At 44.0% G+C, this 22942-nt stretch overlaps 3 protein-coding genes across 3 annotated transcripts; 2 read left to right on the forward strand and 1 right to left on the reverse strand.

Annotated features, from left to right (window-relative positions):
• Positions 1–3810: 3810 nt before the first annotated feature.
• On the forward strand, positions 3811–16233 carry snrnp200 (small nuclear ribonucleoprotein 200 (U5)). The gene is made up of 44 exons (XM_061070841.1): positions 3811–4055; positions 4248–4411; positions 4986–5157; positions 5269–5461; positions 5603–5658; positions 5761–5859; positions 5975–6127; positions 6226–6325; positions 6428–6564; positions 6661–6738; positions 6907–7080; positions 7178–7315; positions 7405–7560; positions 7671–7841; positions 7952–8145; positions 8248–8371; positions 8549–8698; positions 8784–9026; positions 9116–9304; positions 9392–9589; positions 9681–9833; positions 9932–10012; positions 10240–10323; positions 10579–10685; positions 10768–10886; positions 10973–11127; positions 11208–11397; positions 11486–11659; positions 11774–11934; positions 12036–12263; positions 12376–12567; positions 12660–12838; positions 12947–13098; positions 13185–13293; positions 13378–13486; positions 13596–13785; positions 13894–14058; positions 14159–14280; positions 14389–14532; positions 14638–14814; positions 14909–15069; positions 15182–15263; positions 15354–15446; positions 15535–16233. The coding sequence occupies exons 1-44, from the start codon at positions 4011–4013 to the stop codon at positions 15682–15684; spliced, it is 6411 nt and encodes a 2136-aa protein (XP_060926824.1). The 5' UTR covers positions 3811–4010; the 3' UTR covers positions 15685–16233.
• Positions 16229–19816, reverse strand: ciao1 (cytosolic iron-sulfur assembly component 1). Its single transcript, XM_061070842.1, has 7 exons — positions 19436–19816; positions 18042–18190; positions 17842–17953; positions 17626–17714; positions 17332–17533; positions 17135–17204; positions 16229–16642 (listed from the first exon to the last, which is right to left on the reverse strand). Exons 1-7 carry the CDS (start codon positions 19572–19574, stop codon positions 16408–16410), a joined length of 996 nt encoding a protein of 331 aa, XP_060926825.1. The 5' UTR covers positions 19575–19816; the 3' UTR covers positions 16229–16407.
• Positions 19817–20378: 562 nt separating this feature from the next.
• On the forward strand, positions 20379–22931 carry tmem127 (transmembrane protein 127). The gene is made up of 4 exons (XM_061071162.1): positions 20379–20443; positions 20850–21161; positions 21246–21410; positions 21511–22931. The coding sequence occupies exons 2-4, from the start codon at positions 20918–20920 to the stop codon at positions 21819–21821; spliced, it is 720 nt and encodes a 239-aa protein (XP_060927145.1). The 5' UTR covers positions 20379–20443; positions 20850–20917; the 3' UTR covers positions 21822–22931.
• The last annotated feature ends 11 nt before the right edge of the window (positions 22932–22942 follow it).

Below are 22942 nucleotides of genomic sequence, written 5' to 3' on the forward strand. Positions count from 1 at the left end.
TCAAGCGTTGTTGTGTATTGATTAACACAGCTCACTGTTTCTTAATATTGTTGAGTTTTAGTGTGTGTAAGCTTAGGATGTTTGTCTATTTGTTTTCCACATTACTATGGTCTTTGCTGTGAAGTTAAACCTGTCAGGCCAGACAAAGCGTTTAGTTTCAACAAGGCATAGAGGTATTGATGTTTGATCTGCTGAGTGGGCCACATGGCTTTCATAGCACAGCCATGGAAGCCGTAGCCAGTCAGATTTGCCTTTAGCCTCAGCTTACCCTCAGGTTCAGCCTGTATCGTTGATTACAAGGCCACTAGACTTGATGACACTAAGGTTCACAACCCAAGTCATGACCTTAATATCCGCTGGTGGCCACTAACTCGTGCTAACTCCGACTGGTAGTTGGTAACCTAAATTGTGCAGAAGACCTTTAAACAAACAAGGGATATTAAACATCTTGTCCTATATTCTAGATAAATGGAGTCCTCTGGTTCATTATAGTAAATATGACGAACAAAAATAGCTGTATGGTGAAGACGGGTTGATGATGAATCTGCTTAAGATGGTTCAGAGTGAACTGTGTGGATCTAATTTCAGTCAAGCAAGAATAGAGTCGAAGGCACATGTCAGGAGCCTCAGTGTTACCCTGTAATACCTCACCTAGCCTAACCCCGGCTTGTTAAGCATCTTCATGTTAATACAGAGCCCTGGCAGCACAGACCGTTAACTTCATACACAAGACTTGTTCAAACCAAACCATGGCTGGGTCACACAGGAAGAATTAATCTTAGAAGAACACGATCCTGCTCCCTTCTTACCCTGGCCGAACTTTGTATAAGCAGCATACTCATGATGAGTGGATCGGGGACAATCATGTTTTTCTCACACGCCCATCAGGAGCTCCAGGGGCTGAGTTAGTTCACAGATGGCGTCATTCATGGCAGCAGCTGCTCAAACAGCTGAGGTGTGCTCATGTGGTGTTCCTGTGACAGAAAGCTACAGAGATCACACTGTCCAGACGCAAGACTTCAACACAATGGAGGATTTGCACAAATATAATTTGGCTGAGAAACATCCGATCCCATTAGTTTGCTGTATGATGGTTATTTTGCTGTTTGGGACCACGCACTGAGAATGTATTATGAGGCAAATTAATCGCTGATCATGTGATTCTCCTCACTGATGATCACAAGCCTGCACGTCCTCTAAACCAGAGGTGACAGAAGAGTACACTTCATAACTAATGAGGTGACACCTGAGAAGAGGATATACACACTCCAAATACGACCTGAGAAAATGTGAGGCATCTTGACTCTCACTTTGTGTGTGTGTGTGTGTGTGTGTCACTGGGTGTGGCTGAGGTTAAAGCTGGATGTAGACTTCAGAGATGTTGTTAACATATGTGCAGGGGGTTGGAAGTTACATGAGGCTACAGACAATAAATACTGGGCCACCGTTCAAAAAACACACAAACACAAATTTACATCATGGTCCTCCTCTACTTGTTTTTATTATTATTATCTCACTTTTTTTAACATTATCCGGGCTCTCATAAAACATCAGTATCAGAGATAATTTGGGCTAAAACACCAAATGCACAAGTAAACATGTGAAATCCTTGCACATTCATTTGGAAGATTTATGGGAGTATTTATAATTTATGGAAGATGAACACTTACATTCTTAAGAGGCCTTTGTACATATTTGCAGGTAGTTGTGACTGAGGAGGTTGGACAGGTTGTACATTATTGTTTGGATTGGTAGTTTGATTTCTGTCAATGTCCCTGAGAAAAACACTTCAACTCCAAACTTGACTCAATGCTGCCATCTGGATGTGAACACTGTACAGGAGCAGTCTATTTACTGGATATCTACAAAAATAAGGCATATCCAAGGGAAACACACAACACTTAATAAATAACATCATACTTACAGCATCTACATATATTTTATACAAACAGTTCAATCTATAGCAACCAGTGTACTTAAAAAATCCATAAGCAGTACTTTAAGGAGGAAAAAAACAATAAATTGATGTCAGATTTCTTGTAGTATACATATGTTATGCGTCCGATTTACCCAAGAGAACTATTTATTTCTTTTAAATTGACATATTTACTCACATACTTCACAGATGTGCTCTATGAAAGATATTCTTAAAGCAATTCCCCGTTTTCTTAGAGAGTGTTTGGGATTAGTTGACAGTGGACACCTGAGGGACTGTGAATCAAATCTGTACAAATCTGGTTTCTGTGATATATCTGTTATAATACTTCAATGCAAAAGGAAATCTCCCACTTTTTGATTTACAAATTGTTGTTAGATTATCACATATGTTGTTTATTTCTTGGCAAACAGGCACCTGTGTTATTTCCAATTTTTCTGTTGCTATTGAACAATATAGGTTTGTTCTTTTTTTGGGGGGTCTTTCATACTTGGTCAGAATCACTGAACAGGCGGACCAGTCACAGGCTCAGGAAACGAAACAAGACACAAATTGCCTACAGATCCCATAGAAACACAAAAAAACACCTTCAGTGGACATGTAAAATGGCATAAGAATTATAAAGTTATACTAAACAACAACAAAAACACAGACTGAAGAAGTGCATAGTATGGAAGCCCATTACTATGGAAGCCCATTTCCGACACTGTGATGAAAAAAAAAAAATTGTTATCTCATTATTATGAGATAGATGCTAAGTCATAATTGTGAGATAGTATCTCATAATAATGAGATGCTATCTCATAATAATGAGATACCAATTATTTATTTTTTTCATCACAGTGGCGGAAATGGGCTTCCATAGTATGGACAACCAGAGAGAGAGATGTGAAACAAACACACTGAAATGATAAAGTCACACAAAACAGCTACACGTGGTTGGTTGTATCATAATATGTCAGTGGATGTAGTATCACAGACCATTCAGAGTGCATTTGTCTTAATAGTTAGTTATTTGTGGGTAATGAGTTGTGTTTTACTCCAAAATCAAATCCCAAACCTTTCTTACTCACGACATAAAAACACAATAACATAGCATTTTAACAGTGAATCGATGCTTTCATCAGATATATATAAAGAATATATTACGTGATGCTTATAATTAGTAGTGAAGGCGAGATGAAGCTTCATGTAGGATTGAAGCTTTTGATCCAATTGGTTCACTCGTGGGTCGAAGCTTCTTGGTGCTTCATTTGCTCTACTGCGCCATCAAGTGGAGAATAAATGTAAAACAGGCAGAGTGATTATAATGACATTGTGGCTTTGAATTGAATAAACGAATCATGAATGATGTTTGTGATGCCAATACATAAATTATGAACTCATTAATGTGGTGTCTGTCTTTATGATACAATGGCGGGGTCAAAAGGGAAAGTGGAAACAAATTGGGCAGAGGTTGTGATGTGAATGTTGTTGTGTGACTAGGGACAACATGTAACACGTAAAATAGGGACAACGTTTTGTTCATATTTATTTAAAAATAACTTTTCCACAGTGCTGGGTTTCAGGCGTTTTTTTTTTTTTTTTTTTTTTGCAAACAAACGCGCAATAAAGTTCCAAGTTCACAAAATGTGAGGGGGGGGGGTCCACATACGTCATCAACACAAGCCTTTGATATGCGCTTCACAAAATGACACATCACTAATAATTAGTAAGGAACCGAAAACAACTTATTTTGCTTCTAGAGAAAACACGTGTGTTGTTTTTGTCCCACGATAGGACAGTCGAGCCTGTGGGGGGCGCTGCTCGTTCTGTCCCAAGGACTACTTCGTGAGACCGGAAGAGGAAACCAGCAGCGGCTTGTTGTGGGCTCGTGTTAGCGGGGCCATTGTAACGTATGGGGAACGCATTTTCTGCTGTGAAACACGAAAACAACCCGATGCTACAAATCTGAAGACTGCGCCGACGTTTCCAGCGTCTGTTAAACAAGCAGACAGAGTTCCGTGTTCAGAGTCGACACACCGGTTCACCTTGAGTCAGAGTCCGCTAAAAGCTCCGAGACAAAACCCGCACCATGGCGGATGTGACTGCTCGTAGCCTGCAGTACGAGTACAAAGCGGTGAGTGTGGACACGTTCACGCAGTAAACACACGATGCAACAACACGATGTTACATTATCCAGATAACTGTGTTGTGTTTGTAATCCAGGCCACTCCGTGTACAGCTAGCTACTCGGCTAACTAGCAGTTAGCTTAGCTTTGAGCCGAGCGCACCACTGAATCGACTGATCACCGTGTCCCTGTTTTGTCAGAACTCCAACTTGGTGCTACAAGCCGATCGTTCTCTGATCGACCGCACACGGAGAGATGAGCCCACCGGAGAGGTGCTGTCCCTGGTGGGGAAGCTCGAGGGGACCAAGATGGGGGACAAGTCTCAGAGGACCAAACCCCAGAAGCTGGAGGAGAGAAGAGACAAGTCAGTTTACCCTCTGTCAACAACACTTTTTATTGTCTAAGTCCAGTCAAAGAAGCATATACAAGTTTTTGTCTAGTTTGACATTGTCACCACACACTACTTTGACCTCATAATTAATATAGACAGATAATTTTGACTTGATTGTTAAACGCTTTGCTCATTGTCAAATACTGAATTACAGAAGATGATCATTAGGGTTTCATTTAATTCAAATAAAGAGTAAGATAAGATGTCAATCCAAACGTTTTATCAAATTACTCATTATTGTCTGCTGATTTATTTTTAAATGCTTAAATGACGAAATTCCTCAACAATTTACGATCAAAAAAGGTAACATAAATCAATTCACAGCTTGATTTGTTTTTCTATACATTTGTGTTTTTTGAAAACCTAAAGTGGTGTTAACAAAATATCCACAGTGACTAGTCACATGCTGAGGACCATTCTTCTTCTCGTCTGTCTCGTTTGAAAATATGGCTCATTCATCATTTCAGACATGCTCCGTTTTGTGGTTCCAGTGTCTGCCTGTAGATATTCACCTTTTTTTTAACTTTCTCTTGTTCTGTCCTTACAGGAGGCGAAAAAGAGATGAGGACAGACATGATATCAAAAAAATGAAGGGCTTCACCCTCCTTTCAGAAGGTATTGATGAAATGGTGGGCATCGTCTACAAGCCTAAAACCAAAGAAACCAGAGAGACCTACGAGGTCTTGCTTAGCTTCATCCATGCTGCTTTAGGGGACCAGGTCAGTGAGAACTACAACTGCCGTTTTGTTTTTGGAAAGACGGATTGTGTGTTTATATTTCATCAGTAAAGTGATCTGTTAATTTGCTTGGTGTTTATATCTCATCTACAGCCACGTGACATTCTGTGTGGAGCAGCTGATGAGGTGTTAGCCGTGCTGAAGAATGACAAAATGAGGGATAAAGAAAGGCGGCGTGAAGTAGAGCAGCTTCTTGGACCTGCCGATGACACACGCTACCATGTTTTGGTCAATCTGGGCAAGAAGATCACAGACTATGGAGGAGACAAGGATTTACAGAACATGGGTATGTACACAGCAAGCGACTCAAGCGTAATCACAAGACTAATGAAAATATACAGTGCTCTTTCGTGTAGTCCGCCAGTCTCATGTTCCTTGTCATTGTGGAGATGTTGTGATTGCAAACAATGTTTTTTTTATCTTCTAGACGACAACATTGACGAAACATATGGTGTCAATGTCCAGTTTGAATCTGATGAGGAGGTAAATGGGTCTTTTCTTTAAGAATTTCAACTCTGAAGTTTAGCTTTTAAACATTTGCGCCAAATCGGCTGTGTTTCAAATTTTTCTCTGCGTAATGTGTAGGAGGGGGATGAAGACCAGTTCGGTGAGGTACGAGATGAACACTCAGATGAAGACAGCGAAGGAGAGGAAGCAGGTGTGGGCTGTGCTCTTTCAGCCAATGTAAGTGCAACATTTACCTCAATACTATTACTGCTTAGCCTGTATTTAGACTGGATCTTTGCGAATCATTGCACAGTGTCCTGCATTAAAGACTAATTATTGACTCTTCATGTAGCTTGGTGCCACAGGGGATGTGATGACAGTGAAGAAGAAGGATCTACATCCTCGAGACATCGATGCCTTCTGGCTCCAGCGTCAGCTCAGCCGTTTCTATGACGATGCCATTGTCTCACAAAAGAAAGCCGATGAAGTCTTAGAAATCCTCAAGGTACGTTTGTCTCCTTATCTGTTCATAGCTATTTGCGTAGCGAAGATGAGTCTATATTTTTCCAACCATCTCACCCCTCGTCTCTTTGTATTCCACAGACTGCCAGCGATGACAGAGAATGTGAGAATCAGCTGGTGTTGCTGCTGGGCTTCAACACCTTTGATTTCATCAAAATCCTCCGACAGCATCGTCGCATGAGTAAGTTTGTGTTGTAGCGTCACATTGTTTCAAATTGTTTTATCTCGTGCTCTTTGGTTTTGAAGAGATTGATTTTGACTCTGATTTTCTTCTGACTCACAGTTCAGTATTGCACCATGCTGGCCAGCGCTCAAAGTGAGGCAGAAAAAGAACGTATCACAGGAAAGATGGAGTCTGATCAGGAACTGTCAAAGATTCTTTACCAGCTGCAAGAGACAGAGAAGGAGGACATTATTCGAGTAAGATCACTGTTCATGAAATGACCTAATCACTTAGCAAATCTTTTTTATCCTGTTTAGTCCATTTCATCTGTTTTTGAATTTGTGTTACTTTAGGAGGAGCGCTCTCGCAGGGAGAGGTTGAGGAAGTCTCGTGTTGATGACTTGGAAGCTATGGACACTGACCACGGAGAGGTAAATAATGCATCACTGTTCATTAAGCAACTGAACGCCATGTCAGCATGTTGACTACGTATGGTATTTTAGACTGAGATGATCTGAGATTACTACAGAGGTGATAAAATGACAACAGTGATTCCAACATATAACCAATCCAAATAATCCCTTCTTCTTTTCCAACAGTCGATGGCCCCTCGGCAGGTGCTAGACCTCGAGGACCTGGCTTTTACCCAGGGCAGTCACTTCATGGCCAACAAGCGTTGCCAGCTTCCAGACGGCTCTTTTCGCAAACAGCGCAAAGGTTATGAAGAAGTTCACGTGCCTGCACTCAAACCAAAGGCCTTTGGTGATGATGAGGTTTGTTGGTTGTCTATTTTATGTCTCAACTTTAAGTTTTCAACTTGATAGGGTCTGAATTGAAGTGTTCATGTCCTAAATGTTCTCATGTCACCAGGTCCTTCTTCCTATTGAGAAGCTGCCCAAATATGCTCAGGCTGGATTTGAAGGATTCAAAACCTTGAACCGTATCCAGAGCAAGCTGTTTAAAACCGCCATGGAGACAGATGAGAACCTGCTTGTGTGTGCACCTACGGTAAGAAAACTTAGTTCGACCCAAAAGCATTGTAACGATTTCCCAATGTGTGTCTTAAAGTATAATTTTGATATTCTTTGTTTGCACAGGGAGCTGGTAAGACCAACGTAGCCCTGATGGCAATGTTGAGGGAGATTGGAAAGCACATAAACATAGACGGAACCATTAATGTGGATGACTTCAAAATTATCTACGTCGCACCCATGCGTTCACTGGTACAGGAGATGGTGGGAAGCTTTAGTAAGGTAAGCCTCGTCTCACCCATCCAGAGCTTTGTTTTCATTCTTTTGAGATCTCTTGACACGCTTGAGGGACACAGATCTAAAAATAAGTCTGACTCCTCTTCTCACCTCAGCGTTTGGCAAGTTATGGCATCACAGTGTCTGAGTTGACGGGAGACCACCAGCTCTGTAAAGAGGAGATCAATGCCACTCAGATCATCGTCTGCACCCCTGAGAAATGGGACATCATCACCCGTAAAGGTGGAGAGCGTACCTACACCCAACTAGTGCGCCTCATTATCATTGTAAGTAATGCCAGTGTGTTGAGGGTTTTGTCATGAAACATGCCTTTCACAAATGTCCAAAAATATACATGATGTAAAACACGTGGTCACTTGCTAAATGTGTTGTGCAGGATGAGATCCACCTGCTGCACGATGACCGTGGACCCGTGTTGGAATCTCTGGTGGCGAGGACCATCCGCAATGTGGAGCTGACCCAGGAGGATGTGCGCCTGCTGGGCCTCAGTGCCACACTGCCCAACTATGAGGATGTGGCTACCTGCCTGCGTGTAGATCCTGCCAAGGGACTCTTCTACTTCGACAACAGGTATATTGCTTGTAGAATATAAAAGTTAACACAAAAGTAGTTTTTTTTCTATAACGCTCACAAGTTTTATTTGCTGATGAATGCGTTTTTATCTCCCTATAGTTTCCGCCCTGTCCCCTTGGAGCAGACGTATGTCGGCATCACAGAGAAGAAGGCCATCAAGCGTTTCCAGATCATGAATGAGATTGTGTATGAAAAGATAATGGAGCATGCTGGAAAGAACCAGGTTTGTCCTGTTCTTCTCAACTTAGCTGATTCAGTGACCTTATTTCTTTTAAGAAACGTATCCACAATGACTTGTAACAGCCAATGCAGTTGTCCCACTCTACCAGCTGAAATAACACTGACCAACAACAAAATGTCACTGGATTTAAATGTATCCTTTCATCCTTGTCTACAACAGGTACTAGTTTTTGTCCACTCCAGGAAGGAGACTGGAAAGACTGCCAGAGCAATCCGAGACATGTGCTTGGAGAAGGACACACTGGGTCTTTTCCTCAGAGAGGGTTCAGCCTCCACTGAAGTGTTGAGAACTGAGGCCGAGCAGTGCAAGGTGAGCCGAGATTCACTAAGATGAAACTGCACAGCAACAAAATAAGAAAAAAGAGTAACATTTACACCTGAACTTTCTTGACCAGAACCTTGAGCTGAAGGATTTGCTGCCTTACGGTTTCGCTATCCACCACGCTGGTATGACAAGAGTGGACCGTACGCTGGTGGAGGATCTGTTTGCGGATCGACATATCCAGGTCTTGGTGTCTACAGCCACTCTGGCTTGGGGAGTCAACTTGCCGGCACACACTGTGATCATTAAGGGAACGCAGGTGTACAGCCCAGAGAAAGGCAGGTGGACCGAGCTTGGAGCCCTGGACATTTTACAGGTCAGTCTCTACTAGATTTCTACCAAAATGTTGTAAATACCACTGTTTTACAACACTTACAATAGTAATTATATTATGTCTGGTCTCAGATGCTTGGTCGAGCTGGTCGTCCTCAGTACGACACCAAGGGAGAGGGAATCCTGATCACGTCTCATGGAGAGCTGCAGTACTATCTGTCCCTGCTCAACCAGCAGCTGCCCATAGAGAGTCAGATGGTGAGCAAGCTGCCCGACATGCTCAATGCAGAGATAGTCCTGGGCAACGTGCAGACTGTAAAGGTGAGAAGCTGACAAGCACAGACACTTTGTCAAAGGAGCTGATCAAATGTCTTCAGTTGTGTAATTTGTCATATTTTCTTGTATCAGGATGCTGTCAACTGGCTTGGATACACCTACCTGTATGTACGCATGCTCCGCAACCCCACCCTGTATGGCGTCTCTCATGATGACCGGAGCGCAGATCCCTTGTTGGAGAGACGCAGGACGGACCTGGTGCACACAGCAGCCAATGTCCTGGACAAGAACAGCCTGGTCAAATATGACAAAAGGACGGGCAGCTTCCAGGTATGAACATGTTTCAGCTGAGTTTGTGTTTCCAGCGTAAATAAGTCATGAACCATTGGTTTTAATGGCGGACCTTTCTCTTTACCTGAAGGTCACCGACCTGGGACGGATTGCCAGTCACTTCTACATCACTCACGACTCCATTCAAACCTACAACCAGCTGTTGAAACCCACTCTCAGTGAGATCGAACTCTTCAGAGTCTTTTCACTTTCCTCAGAGTTCAGGAACATCAATGTGAGAGAGGTATGTTGACTCCAGAAGGACATTATGGTTTGAATCCCCGCAACAAAACTTCATAAAACATGCTTAATTAAATAGTAACACGTAGCCCTGTATTTTAGGAGGAGAAGCTGGAGCTTCAGAAACTACTGGAAAGAGTTCCTATTCCTGTGAAGGAAAGCATCGAGGAGCCAAGTGCTAAGGTAACATATACAGTGTTTATTCAGCACACAAAAAAACGAATACGTAAAACAGTCTTTTGTTTGTCATGTTATCTGGGTTCAAGATCAGCTGACTCTGTGCTTTGTATGATCTATTCCTGATGGGCTCTTAGTTTGTTTTGTCAGGTTGTTTTTCTTGCAGACGAATTGAACAAGCAGCACCGAATTCAGTTGAATAATAACGTCTACTTTCGTTGTTCTTATTTTAGATCAATGTGCTGCTGCAGGCGTACATCTCCCAGCTCAAACTGGAGGGCTTTGCTCTCATGGCAGACATGGTCTATGTGACACAGGTATGGGCTATCACCCAGTGCTGTCATTGCTCTGCTATTTTCATACATTCCCCCAAATTTGTCAATATGTTTTGCGAAAGTTATGTAATCTTAAATTGAGAGAACTTTATCTTTTGAAGATATAGTCGGTACTCTGACATGTTTAAAATATGTTTCCCTGCATTAATGCCTAATATAACTGTCCATGAATACTTTGTCATTCATGATAAATATAAATTAATTTTATTTAATACTAATCTTTCCCTTTTCTTACAGAGTGCTGGACGGTTAATGCGGGCCATATTTGAGATTGTGCTGAACAGGGGCTGGGCTCAACTCACAGACAAGACCATGAATCTATGCAAGATGATTGATAAGAGGATGTAAGTCTGACCGTTTTCTCTCTTGAATGAACATAGATGTTACTGTTCCAATGCAGGTCGCTGATTCTCTGTATCTCCACAGGTGGCAGTCGATGTCTCCGCTCAGACAGTTCAAGAAACTGCCCGAGGAAGTGATCAAGAAGATCGAGAAGAAGAACTTCCCCTTCGAGCGTCTCTATGACCTCAACCATAATGAAATTGGTGAGTTTTCTCCTCCACGTCATGCGCATTGGATCCCCCCCCTAGTCGAGTGAGTTCTTGAAAGACACATGCTTAATTTTTCTTAGGCGAGCTGATCCGAATGCCAAAGATGGGGAAGACCATCCACAAATACGTCCACCAGTTCCCCAAACTGGACCTGGCCGTCCACCTGCAGCCCATCACCCGTTCCACACTGAAAGTGGAGCTCACCATCACTCCTGACTTCCAGTGGGATGACAAAGTGAGTAATGAGAGCCATGATGTGCTGCACCCAAATCATCTATCACCCAACCCCCTGACACTTCATTTTTCCCATTTAAGATTCACGGTTCATCTGAAGCTTTCTGGATCCTGGTTGAGGACGTGGACAGTGAGGTCATCCTCCACCACGAGTACTTCCTGCTCAAAGCAAAGTACGCCCAGGACGAACACCTTGTGACCTTCTTTGTCCCAGTGTTCGAGCCTCTGCCCCCGCAGTACTTCATCCGTGTGGTCTCCGACCGATGGCTCTGTAAGTAACTTTATAGAAATGTGCTGTGCAATCTATATAAACAAAAAGCATTTCAACTCCCTACTTTATTATCCCTGTTTTTTTTCAGCCTGTGAGACTCAGCTCCCGGTGTCCTTCCGCCACTTGATCCTACCAGAGAAGTACCCTCCTCCCACTGAGCTGCTGGACCTGCAGCCTCTGCCTGTTACTGCTCTCAGGAACTCTGCTTTTGAGACTCTCTACCAGAACAAGTTCCCCTTCTTCAACCCCATTCAGACCCAAGGTACAGAAAACTTTTAAATAACGCATCTGCTCCTTATCCAAAGACAATTCCATTGAAGTCTGTGTGCATTTTGTGTTGCTATTTTGACTCATTTTTATTGTTTCTTCCCCACAGTGTTCAATGCTGTGTACAACAGTGATGATAATGTGTTTGTGGGAGCCCCCACCGGCAGTGGGAAGACCATCTGTGCCGAGTTTGCTATTCTGAGGATGCTGCTGCACAACGCAGAAGGTCGCTGTGTCTACATCACCCCCATGGAAGCACTGGCTGAACAGGTGTGAAGTCATGTGGAAGCTGCAAATGCACTCATCATTACAAGCATTGCTTACTTCTCAGCTCTCACATCATCAATAATCGCATTATCGTCGTCTCTCAGGTGTTTGTTGACTGGCACCAGAAGTTCCAGGACCTCCTGAACAAGAAGGTGGTTCTGCTCACAGGAGAGACGAGCACAGATCTGAAGCTCTTGGGAAAAGGTGACATCATTGTCAGTACCCCCGACAAGTGGGACATCCTGTCGCGTCGCTGGAAGCAGAGGAAGAACGTCCAGAATGTCAGCCTCTTCATTGTGGATGAGGCGCACCTCATCGGAGGAGAAAACGGAGTAAGAACACAATACTGCTTCATGCTGCATTGTCATAAATGCAAGGGATGTACTATGATAGACATTTTTTAGGCTGTGCATGATTCTAATGTCCCTTGTTTCTTTCCATTAGCCTGTGCTTGAGGTCATCTGCTCCAGGATGAGGTACATCTCCTCTCAGATTGAGCGTCCCATCCGCATCGTGGCCCTGAGCTCTTCCTTGTCCAACGCTAAAGACGTGGCCCACTGGCTGGGCTGCAGCACCACGGCCACGTTCAACTTCCACCCCAACGTCAGGCCCGTGCCTCTGGAGCTTCACATCCAGGTCTGTAAACACTGTTAGTCAACAAACACTAAGCAAGAGGACACACATTCCTGTTGGGTTGATTTGTTATTAACTTGTCGTTGCTTGTTCAGGGCTTCAATGTTAGTCACACTCAGACCCGCCTGCTGTCTATGGCCAAGCCAGTGTACCACGCCATCATGAAGCACTCCCCCACCAAACCTGCAGTGGTGTTCGTCCCATCCCGCAGACAGACTCGCCTCACAGCCATCGACATCCTCACTTTCTGTGCCGCCGATATCGTTCCTCAGAGGTCAGTCAATACACCATGCCTCTCGATGAGAAATGGACTGTGAACCTGGGCATGTGCCACTCATCTCCACACCACTGACAAAGAGTGAATGTCTCTCTCTCTTTGCAGGTTCTTGAATTGCACTGAGAAAGACCTCGCTCCATTCCTGGACAAAGTAAATGATGCCACTTTGAAAGAGACTCTGGCCAACGGTGTGGGTTACCTGCACGAGGGCCTGTCTGCGATGGAACGCAAAATAGTGGAGCAGCTCTTCAACTCAGGTAAGACCCGCCTCCTGCCCCGTAGCCTCAGCGCTGACTTTAAAGGTTAATGGCTGAGTAAATATTTTTGTTACCTTTCTTTACAGGTGCTGTTCAGGTCGTGGTGTCCTCTCGTTCACTCTGCTGGGGCATCAACATCTCGGCACACCTCGTCATTGTCATGGACACCCAGTACTACAATGGCAAAATCCACGCGTAAGGCTATTACTAGTTTATTTTCAGTAGGTGTGTATGCGTCTAATGTATTGTAATAGTGACATCATCTCCCTGTTTCCTCAGATATGTGGACTATCCCATATATGACGTCCTCCAGATGGTGGGCAAGGCCAACAGACCCATGCTGGACGACGAGGGGCGCTGTGTGATCATGTGCCAGGGCTCTAAGAAGGTATAAACATGTCGGCTGTTTCTGTCCTATTCAGTTTTGAAAACTGACCTGGATTTAAAGCTCTGACCGTAAGAACAAACTAAACAGACTCTTTGTTTTTTCTTGATAGGACTTCTTCAAGAAGTTCCTGTATGAGCCTCTGCCGGTGGAGTCTCACTTGGATCACTGCCTCCACGACCACTTCAACGCTGAGATTGTCACAAAGACGGTGGAGAACAAGCAGGACGCTGTGGACTATCTAACATGGACGTTCCTCTACCGCCGTATGACCCAGAATCCCAACTACTACAACCTGCAAGGTGAGCGTCATCCAAGCGTTCAATATTCGGTTTGGAATAAATCTATTGATACTTGATTAGATGTTAGAAATGATTTCTAAATGCTATGATTTGTTCTTACCTTGTCAGGCATGTCCCATCGTCACCTGTCAGACCACCTGTCTGAGCTGGTTGAGAACACATTACATGACCTGGAGCAGTCCAAGTGCATCAGCATAGAGGATGAGATGGATGTAGCACCTCTCAATTTGGGCATGATCGCTGCGTACTACTACATCAACTACACCACCATCGGTTTGTGCCAACACTGATGAGAATCTCTTCTGTCAGTTCCTGACTGTCGGCCAATGTTTGGATTCAAACATAACTGTTGCTTCATTTTTGTGTTTGACAGAGTTGTTCAGCATGTCCCTGAATGCCAAGACAAAGATCCGTGGGTTAATTGAGATCATCTCTAATGCTGCCGAGTACAAGAACATTCCCATCAGGCACCACGAGGATTCACTTCTCCGACAGGTAAACGCAGCCCACTGACCGTTAACCAGCCATCTTTACACAACAAGCACGTCCCTCCTAAGTCAGTAAGATTACATTTAAATTTGATTACTTGTCTTTGCATTTCAGCTGGCACAGAAAGTGCCTCACAAACTGAACAACCCTAAGTTCAACGACCCCCATGTGAAGACCAACCTACTGCTGCAAGCTCATCTCTCCAGGATGCAGCTGAGCGCTGAGCTGCAGTCCGACACCGAGGACATTCTGAGCAAGGTACAGATTAGTGTTGATTTTACCACTGAGGGTCCTGTATGTTAAAGTCTCTTGATTTCATTCCATTCTACATATTTAATATTTGTGTGTGTGTTGCATCTCTAGGCGGTCCGACTGATCCAGGCCTGTGTGGATGTGCTGTCCAGTAACGGCTGGCTGAGTCCTGCCCTGGCAGCTATGGAGCTGGCCCAGATGGTCACACAGGCCATGTGGTCCAAGGACTCGTACCTCAAGCAGCTGCCCTTCTTCACCAACGAGCACATCAAGCGCTGCACAGATAAGGTAAATCACTGTTTTGTCACCATATGCATTTGTAACTACTCAGGGATCGTATGAATATTTTAACTGACCCTTGGGTCCCTTCTCTTTTCATCAGGGCGTGGAGAGTATCTTCGACATCATGGAGATGGAGGATGAAGACAGAACTGCTTTGCTGCAGCTCTCAGACGCTCAGATGGCTGACGTGGCTCGCTTCTCTAACCGCTACCCCAACATCGAGCTGGCGTACGAAGTGGCAGAAAAGGACAACATCAAGAGGTACAGACCCTTTCTGTCGGCAGAATCTTTTCTAGAAGTCACAGATTGGATTTTATAATAGTCGTACATGTTTTGTACAATTGTGAATGTGTGCTTCCATGTGTGTTTGCAGTGGGAGTCCAGTTCTGGTCCAAGTTCAGCTGGAAAGAGAGGAGGAGGTGACTGGGCCTGTCATCGCGCCGCTCTTCCCTCAGGTACATCCACTGTTTGTGCACTTATTAAAGTCTCTGACATTTCTTCACTGAAAATGCAATAACTTTGCTATCAACTTTTCATTGTTACAGAAACGTGAGGAGGGCTGGTGGGTGGTGATCGGGGATCCCAAGTCCAACAGCCTCATCTCCATCAAGAGGCTGACTCTTCAGCAGAAAGCAAAGGTCAGTGATCTTCTCCCACCAGAAGCATTCCGTGGCTTAAAATGCTCTGGAAACCCTCATGTTAATCAGTCACGTTTCCCACCTGCAGGTTAAGCTGGACTTTGTTGCCCCGGTGATGGGCGTTCATAACTACACCCTGTACTTCATGAGCGACGCGTACATGGGCTGTGACCAGGAGTACAAGTTCAGCGCGGATGTGAAGGAGGCGGACAGCGAGGGAGACAGCGACTCAGACTAATCAGATCTTTGCAGCCTCTGACCTTTTGTTTTATATAAAGGACCAGTGGGTAGTTTTTCCTTGTTTGTTTTTACTGTAGATATTCAGCCTGGTTCATGTCCCGTGTCTTTGTAAGCGTGTCATGAATCATCATCTATGCTCTTGTGTTAAGAAGTGTCATTTTAAAATCATCAGAATGATGCACCTCAGTCCAGATCAGTGTACAGCATCCGTTTACAGTCAGACATGTACTCGAGATACACGGTCAAATGAGGCCAGTTTGGGTTTTCAATGTTTTAGATCTATTACACTCTGTGCTAGATGATCTGTCAGTTTTCAGGTCTGGCTGAAATTAAAACGTTGCAGATTAAAATAAACATGGTTGACCAAATTTAGATGTTACACTTATCTTTCAGATTTGAAATTTAAATACAAAAGAAAACCCTCCACTTATGTTTTTCGAATTCCTTGTTTTCTTATGAAGTCTAATTCTGGAACTTGTCTAAATGTTTTTACATGACATTCTGTCTGGAATATTTTTTTGAAATAAAGAGAAGCCACATACTCGTTTTATGTTTTAAATTTATTTATATAAACATCATGAAGGAATAATTTCTCAATTGGACAGTTATAAAATAGACATGGCAGGTAACAGGTGATGTGGTTATACTGCTGAGCTTAGATGAGTTGAACGGACAACAACGCTCTCCGTTGTAACTTGGGTTTGTTCAGTGAGAGACACATTCACTCTTCCTCCTGGAACCTCCAGATGGCGAAGTCTCCGTCATCACTGCAGGTGGCCAGCAGTCCCGCCTCCTTCGGGTTCCAGGCCACACAGTTAACATCCTGATCGTGAGCCTTGGTCACCTGAGCAGCCAGTGAGAACACCGGCTGGTCAGGATCAGCCGACTCGTCTTCCTTGAAGACCCGCACGGCGTCGTCACCGCTGGCGGTTGCCAGGGCGCCAGTCAGCCGACACCTGAACAGATTAAATTCTCAGTTTGATCCAACAGGATGACAAAATGTGTCAATACTAAGTAAAGCTGTGAATTTGTAACCACAAATCCAACATCTTCCTTGATATAACTGGATTCAGCCTATAGCAGAGACATATTGGAGCTGGATCAAAGGTTCTCAGGTTTTTCTCAGCCTAGGATCCCCTTCTAGACATAAAATATTCTGGGGACCCCAGTGTGTATGTGCTATAAAATATTTTGATATATTTTACACATCAATTTATATAAGTGAAAGAACAGCACAATAGAAATATCTTAAAAGATAAATCACATATTACAATGATTCTATCCATGTCAGCACAGAATACCCAAACGATTATTTGAATGCATCAATCTGGAAACCTTCTACAGACACGGCCGGCCCTCATTTAAGAACCACTGATCCTGATGAAAGAGCAGACTGATCCACACTCATGTTACCATCATGGCTGAGAGATCATTGAGCTGGGTCTTACCAGGCAATGTCATACACCGTTCGTCCATGGTACCCGGACAGAGTGCAGATACATTTCCAAGACGAGTCTCCTGTTACACAAAGCAGTGACGAAAAATAATCACACTTCTTATAGTGACAAAAATGCATTACATGTAGGTTTGTAAAAACTTGAACAATCTAATTACTAAGTTGATTTTTTTTTTGCCAACTACTCACCCTGTCCCGCTTCATTTGGAAACTCTTTCCAAATCTTGACGGTGCGGTCATCGCTGGAGGAAGCCAGTCTCTGTCCAGTCCTATCAAAAGCCAAACCCCACACTGTGGCTGTGTGTCCCTGCAGGGTCGCACGACACTCCCAGTCATCGTCTTCCTCCCTGTAAATGCAGATGTTGTTGTCGTAGCTGGCTGAAGCCAGGAGCTGTAAACGCACACAGTATATTCCCTTAGTAAAGCAATGGTGTGAGAAATGAAGAAATCCTTCATGTGCACATAGAGCAGAGAATCACGGACCTCCTGGGTCGGGTGCCACACAACGTGCTTGACGTCTTGTGTGTGAGAGTTCACGACAGTAACGCACTCGTACTCGTCTTCTTCATCCACTGTGAAACCCAAATGAAAAGAAAACATTTGTATTTCAAAATCTCTGAGCTACAGCTCAATGATACATGAACGTACTTCCTTCTATGAACTGGACTCAAACTAGGACTCTGAGGTGGTCACACAAACCTTCCCACACCCAGACGCTCTTGTCTCTGCTACACGTCGCCAGCAGGTTCCCTGAAGGAGCCCAGGCCACACATTTCACCTCATTTTCATGTCCTTCCAACACAGTCAGACTCTGGGGGAGAAGGTGAGACTCAGGGTTAAATCCGCAAAAATGTGCAGCATTGCAGAAACATTGTAAAGATGTAAATGTCTCGTCTTACCTCAAAGTCATTGTCCTTCTTTTTCCAGATGCATGTGGTTGCATCGAAGCTGGCAGATGCCAGATAATTTCCACAGGGAGACCAGGCCACCTTCCTCACGGTGCGCTGGTGTCCATCCTGAAGCACACTCTTACAAACCCAAGAGTCACCTGAAAAATGGAAGGTTGTCAGTCAGCCATCAGGGGAAGTACATTGTTTTAACCTCAAAAAGTCAACAATGAATTCGCCCTTTTGTTTGTTTTTGATCAGGAATGTTGAACAAACTGAACAGATCTCCACACAACTTGGTGGAAGAACCAGAAGTATCTGGACAGGAACTTTGTGAAATCAGCCATTTCTATGACATTTTCACTGATATTCCAGGGAATCATTTATGAATCTGGATGAAAAATCAGGCACATAACAGGGAACGGATATCTATGAGTGTGTACAATTTGGGGCAGCTCACTGAATTCAAGGGGGCTGCTGGGCCTTTGAGAGGCATGTTCTCTACTGAGTGATGTTATAGTTTTATACTCATTGACTTAACCAAGACACAAAACAGACATTGCTGTCCGATTATTTTATGTCAGAAAATGTATTTTTGGTCTCTTTATTTGTGTGATTAGGCTTCGTACAGGGAAGGGAGGCTCCATTATTTGTTCTGGTGTTGCCACTCTGATAGGTTTACCGCATGTCCTTAAAACCTTAAGTAAAAAGATTTGATCAAAAGAAATTCTCTGTTGAATTTCCAGATATCATATTGTATCAGGATATATGACTACGCACCCAACATGTGCCAATAACAATTAAATTACTATTTGAACACAACCAATGTTGAGATGTGCTTTAAGGCCATACCTCTGATCTTCTAATTCCTTATGTACCTCTGTGATCTTTGGTAAGGGTCAGCTGTCACTTCCTGGATCTAGACTGACAACTAGAGGGTACAGAGCGTTTGCCTTCAAAAACATTTATTGGAAGGGATATTCCTGAATTTACCTGGTTTTTAATCTAATGTACCTCCTTCTGTACTGCGCTTTAAATAAAGTTATGATGATTATTATAAGTAGTGGTGATATTGTTATAATTACAGGTTATAAGTTGTAGTAACATTGTTATAAATAAAGGTGAACCCATTAAATAAAGCCCCTGGGTCTCCAGAGAACTAGTTCCATTCAAGTAACTGTTTGTTTGACTCTCATGCAGCTGACTGAGAATGACGGTGAAGATTTTCTCTGGTTTGACAGGAAACACGATCACTGTCTCTATCTAATCCTCGCTGAGGGAACATCTGTCTCCAGCTGCAGGAGGAGCCGAAGCGAGGAGACCGGCCTCGTGTTCCTGATAGAAGACAACACGTCCCCTCCACACTGGGAGGATGTGACCGGACCGTTATTCGGGCGATGACTCACCCTCTCGTCCCCAGATCCGGATGGCCTTGTCCCCGCCACACGAGGCCAGCAGCGTCCCGGTCGGGTTCCAGCTGACGTACCAGCAGCGGGAGTCCGGGTGGGCGCTCAGCCGGTGGAGCAGGGTCAGAGCCTGCTTCATGTCGGAGCCGCTTCCTCCGACACTTCCTGACGGGTCCTGACGTCTGACAGATCCGGAAAACAACAACAACAACAACAACAACAACCCGCGGGTGACAAGCTGCACAAACAAGCAGCGGTAGACCCGGTCCTGTGACTCGGCACCCGGCCTGCTGCTGGTGCACTAGAAGAGACGAGTTCACACCAGAGTACCAAAGTTCACAAAACTATGGACAGCACTGATACCGCGGCCATCTTTGATTATCAGGTGCTTTCGCGCAAAGCATTGTGGGGCTTGTTTCCCTTCCGTGTTTTTTTTTTCTACAATTTGATGGAATATATAAAATAAAAACACATCAACATGGAAAAATATACATTTGAGGATCGTAAAAAATAGTAACGAATCAAGTAACGATGATTAATATCTCGCCCACAAAACGTTTGCGTCGTGTGTTGTCCGTCATTCTTATTTTACTGATTGATTGACTTATGTTTTTTGACATATATGGTTAATATTTATTATTTATATTTGTTTGTACCTTGTCCTTTGTTTGCACCTTGTACCTTGCATGCGACTTAACATGTTTATACCTTTGGTTTATACCTGTACTTACCAGTTTACATCATAACCTCCACCCTTGTTTGTACGTTGCTCATAAAATGATAATAATAATAATAAACATCTACTTTATAATTGCTTCGAAAGAAAACTAGCGTAAATAAATACAAAATATAAAATAAGGCAGCAGAGTATATTTACTTCTGTGGTTTTGAAGAGCTACCAGTAGGTGGCAGCACTGATTGTCACTCGTGTGTACGCTTGCAGCTTTTTGAAGCCACGAAGAAGAATGGTGTGAACAAGGAAGTTGAGATCTTTTACAGGAAGCTAGCGTAAGCTGCTTTTTGTTTTGTTTTGTCTTTGTTTTTCTGTGACAGATTTGTGGTTATTTTTCATCTTATCAGTTTGCTAATTTATTCACTATTCTTTAGTTAGTTTAGTTTGCCTCTTTTAAGTTTATTTTTGTACGACGCGCGGCGACTTTTGACGTTAGCCGTGAGTTAGCTTCAGACGCTAACAACAGAGCGAACAGGCCTGAAGGCCATCTGTCCATTGTGTTCCCGTCAGTCAGACCCTGGACCGGGTTTTATCAACAGGAGACTTGTTTTCGGTTTCGCCTCGTTCGGACACATTAGACACCGCAGGTCCGGCCGCTGCCACCCGCCCTGGTGCCGTTAGCTCCGCTGGCTAACCGCTTGTTTTGTTGTTGGTCAGTGGATTCACCTCATCGCTTTACAGGGAGCAGCTAGTGCAGCCACTTCCCGGAAAGTAAAGGAACTCACTACCGCTGACCAGAAGGTGCCTGGATGACCATGTATGCCCCGCCGGGTTCGAGTGTTCCGGGAGGCCGGAGGAGGAGAGCGGGCACCTCCCTGCCCAAGCAGCCGGAGCGGAGCCTGGTGTCGGCTCTCCCCGGAGCTCTGTCCATCACCGCGCTGTGCACGGCTCTGGCGGAACCGGCCTGGCTCCGGGTCCACGGAGGCACCTGTGCCAGACAGGAGCTGGGGGTGGCAGATGTGCTGGGATACATTGACCCCAAGCTGCTGGACGGTGAGGACCAGCACCAGCTCGCTAGAACCTGCATTAGAGATTCATGATGTCATAATAACACCGTGATGTCTCTGTGTCCTGCAGATTACTGTGTGAACCCGCAGACCATCCTGCTGCTGAGGGTGATCGCTGCCTTCTGCTTCCTGGGCATCCTGTGCAGCCTGACCGCTTTCCTCCTGGACGTGTTCGGACCCAAACACCCTGCGCTGAAGATAACACGCAGATATGCATTTGCACATATTCTCACAGGTAGTTAATCTGTCACACTGCATTTCTTTGTCCAGGGTGATTTCTTTGTTTGGAGAAGAAGGTGTCATTCTGACGTGTGTTCTCCCCTCTGTCTCATCAGTGTTGCAGTGTGCCACGGTGATCGGCTTCTGCTACTGGGCCTCGGAGCTCATCTTGTCACTACAGCAGCAGCACAAAAAGTACCACGGCTCCCTCATATACGTCACTTTCGCCATCAGTTTTTACCTGGTTGCGGGCGCAGGTGGAGCCTCTATCCTTGCGACAGCTGCCAATCTCTTGCGCCACTACCCCACAGAGGAGGAGGAGCAGGCTTTAGAGCTGCTCTCTGAGATGGAGGACAGCAGTGAGACATTTCCTGCCGATTATGACATTGCCAATCAGTTTCAGCCCCCGCCTGCATACACGCCCTAATGCCGCAGGACTGGCCCCTCTAACATGCGCTTCTCTTTCAGCACGGCTTTTGGCTTGATGGGCAAACCCCGCTCTTATCAAATGGGTATCTTTGCAAACAAGCCGGAACACGGTGTGTTGCACTGTTAGTGCAGAAACAGTTTGACTGACAGTGCATGAAAGTTGTCTTTAGTGGTGGCAGAAATTTAGGAGATGATTCTTTCTTTAACCACTGAAGTTGTTCGTAATCTGCATGTAAATGGCTTTTAGGATTTGGTCCTTACATGTAAAGCAAACTTAACTGCAAGGAGGGCTCAACATGCCTCACCACAAGTAATTGATGAAACAGCCGCAGACCGATTAATGCCATTTATTGAAGCTCTTCTTTGGACTTGGATGGAGCTCTTTTAAGCATTGTATTGATTTTATTTTTTAAGCTTGCCATATGTATGATTTTATTTGACTGATTCATCTAAAATGTAGAAAAACAGAGAAGATTGTTTGAGACTTTTTTTCTTTTTTTATATAAAATATCAAATTGACTATTTATTATTTAGTCGTTTGTGCTGTGTCTTCTTTACTTTCTTTTGCTTTGCAGGCATCTTTCACTGGTTTAGTCTTATTTAATTACATATGTACTTGAAATAACACAAGGAAGTTGTCCAGAATATAGACAGATCTTTGTGGTGTTTTAAAAAGGATTATGTGATGTGTTGTGTGTTTAGAGCTAGCAGCCACAGAAGAAATGGAGAAACAATGTTGTGTATGTTTCACAATCGGAGTGATTCGTAGGAAGAGGAATTTTGCCACATAAGTTGGTCATTTCCTGTTCCTTGTATTTGATTTAAAAAAGAACCCTTATTTGTACTTTGTGATTTCCATATGTGACCGTTTCAATTGTGTTTGCTCTGCATGTGTGCAGGTTTTAAACCTCTTGTCGGAACACCTCATCGTGAGATGCCCGCTGAGGCTTAAAATTGTGATTGACGTGATTCTAGGTGGTTGTATATTGTTCTGTTTGCACCATTTTCTCCATTTTTCCCTTCGGACCCGTCACTTTACTTTCATCACCAGTGTGTAAATATTGATCGTTTATACATAAAAAGTGGTCATAATAAAGTAAATGCCAAATTTTGTCTCAC

The sequence above is a fragment of the Limanda limanda genome, chromosome 5 (genome assembly GCF_963576545.1).
Source record: "Limanda limanda chromosome 5, fLimLim1.1, whole genome shotgun sequence".
Lineage (NCBI taxonomy): Eukaryota > Metazoa > Chordata > Actinopteri > Pleuronectiformes > Pleuronectidae > Limanda > Limanda limanda.

Coding starts and splice junctions, on each gene's coding strand:
- snrnp200 (XM_061070841.1), top strand. CDS start 4,011: ATGGCGGATGTGACTGCTCGTAGCCTGCAGTACGAGTACAAAGCG. Junction 5,462..5,602: donor CAAGGATTTACAGAACATGG/GTATGTACACAG, acceptor TTTATCTTCTAG/ACGACAACATTGACGAAACA. Junction 15,447..15,534: donor CTCTTCAGCAGAAAGCAAAG/GTCAGTGATCTT, acceptor TCCCACCTGCAG/GTTAAGCTGGACTTTGTTGC.
- tmem127 (XM_061071162.1), top strand. CDS start 20,918: ATGACCATGTATGCCCCGCCGGGTTCGAGTGTTCCGGGAGGCCGGAGG. Junction 21,162..21,245: donor TGACCCCAAGCTGCTGGACG/GTGAGGACCAGC, acceptor TGTGTCCTGCAG/ATTACTGTGTGAACCCGCAG. Junction 21,411..21,510: donor ATTTGCACATATTCTCACAG/GTAGTTAATCTG, acceptor CTGTCTCATCAG/TGTTGCAGTGTGCCACGGTG.
- ciao1 (XM_061070842.1), bottom strand. CDS start 19,574: ATGAAGCAGGCTCTGACCCTGCTCCACCGGCTGAGCGCCCACCCGGAC. Junction 17,534..17,625: donor TGTGGCACCCGACCCAGGAG/GTCCGTGATTCT, acceptor GTGCGTTTACAG/CTCCTGGCTTCAGCCAGCTA. Junction 17,205..17,331: donor TCCAAATGAAGCGGGACAGG/GTGAGTAGTTGG, acceptor TTTGTGTAACAG/GAGACTCGTCTTGGAAATGT.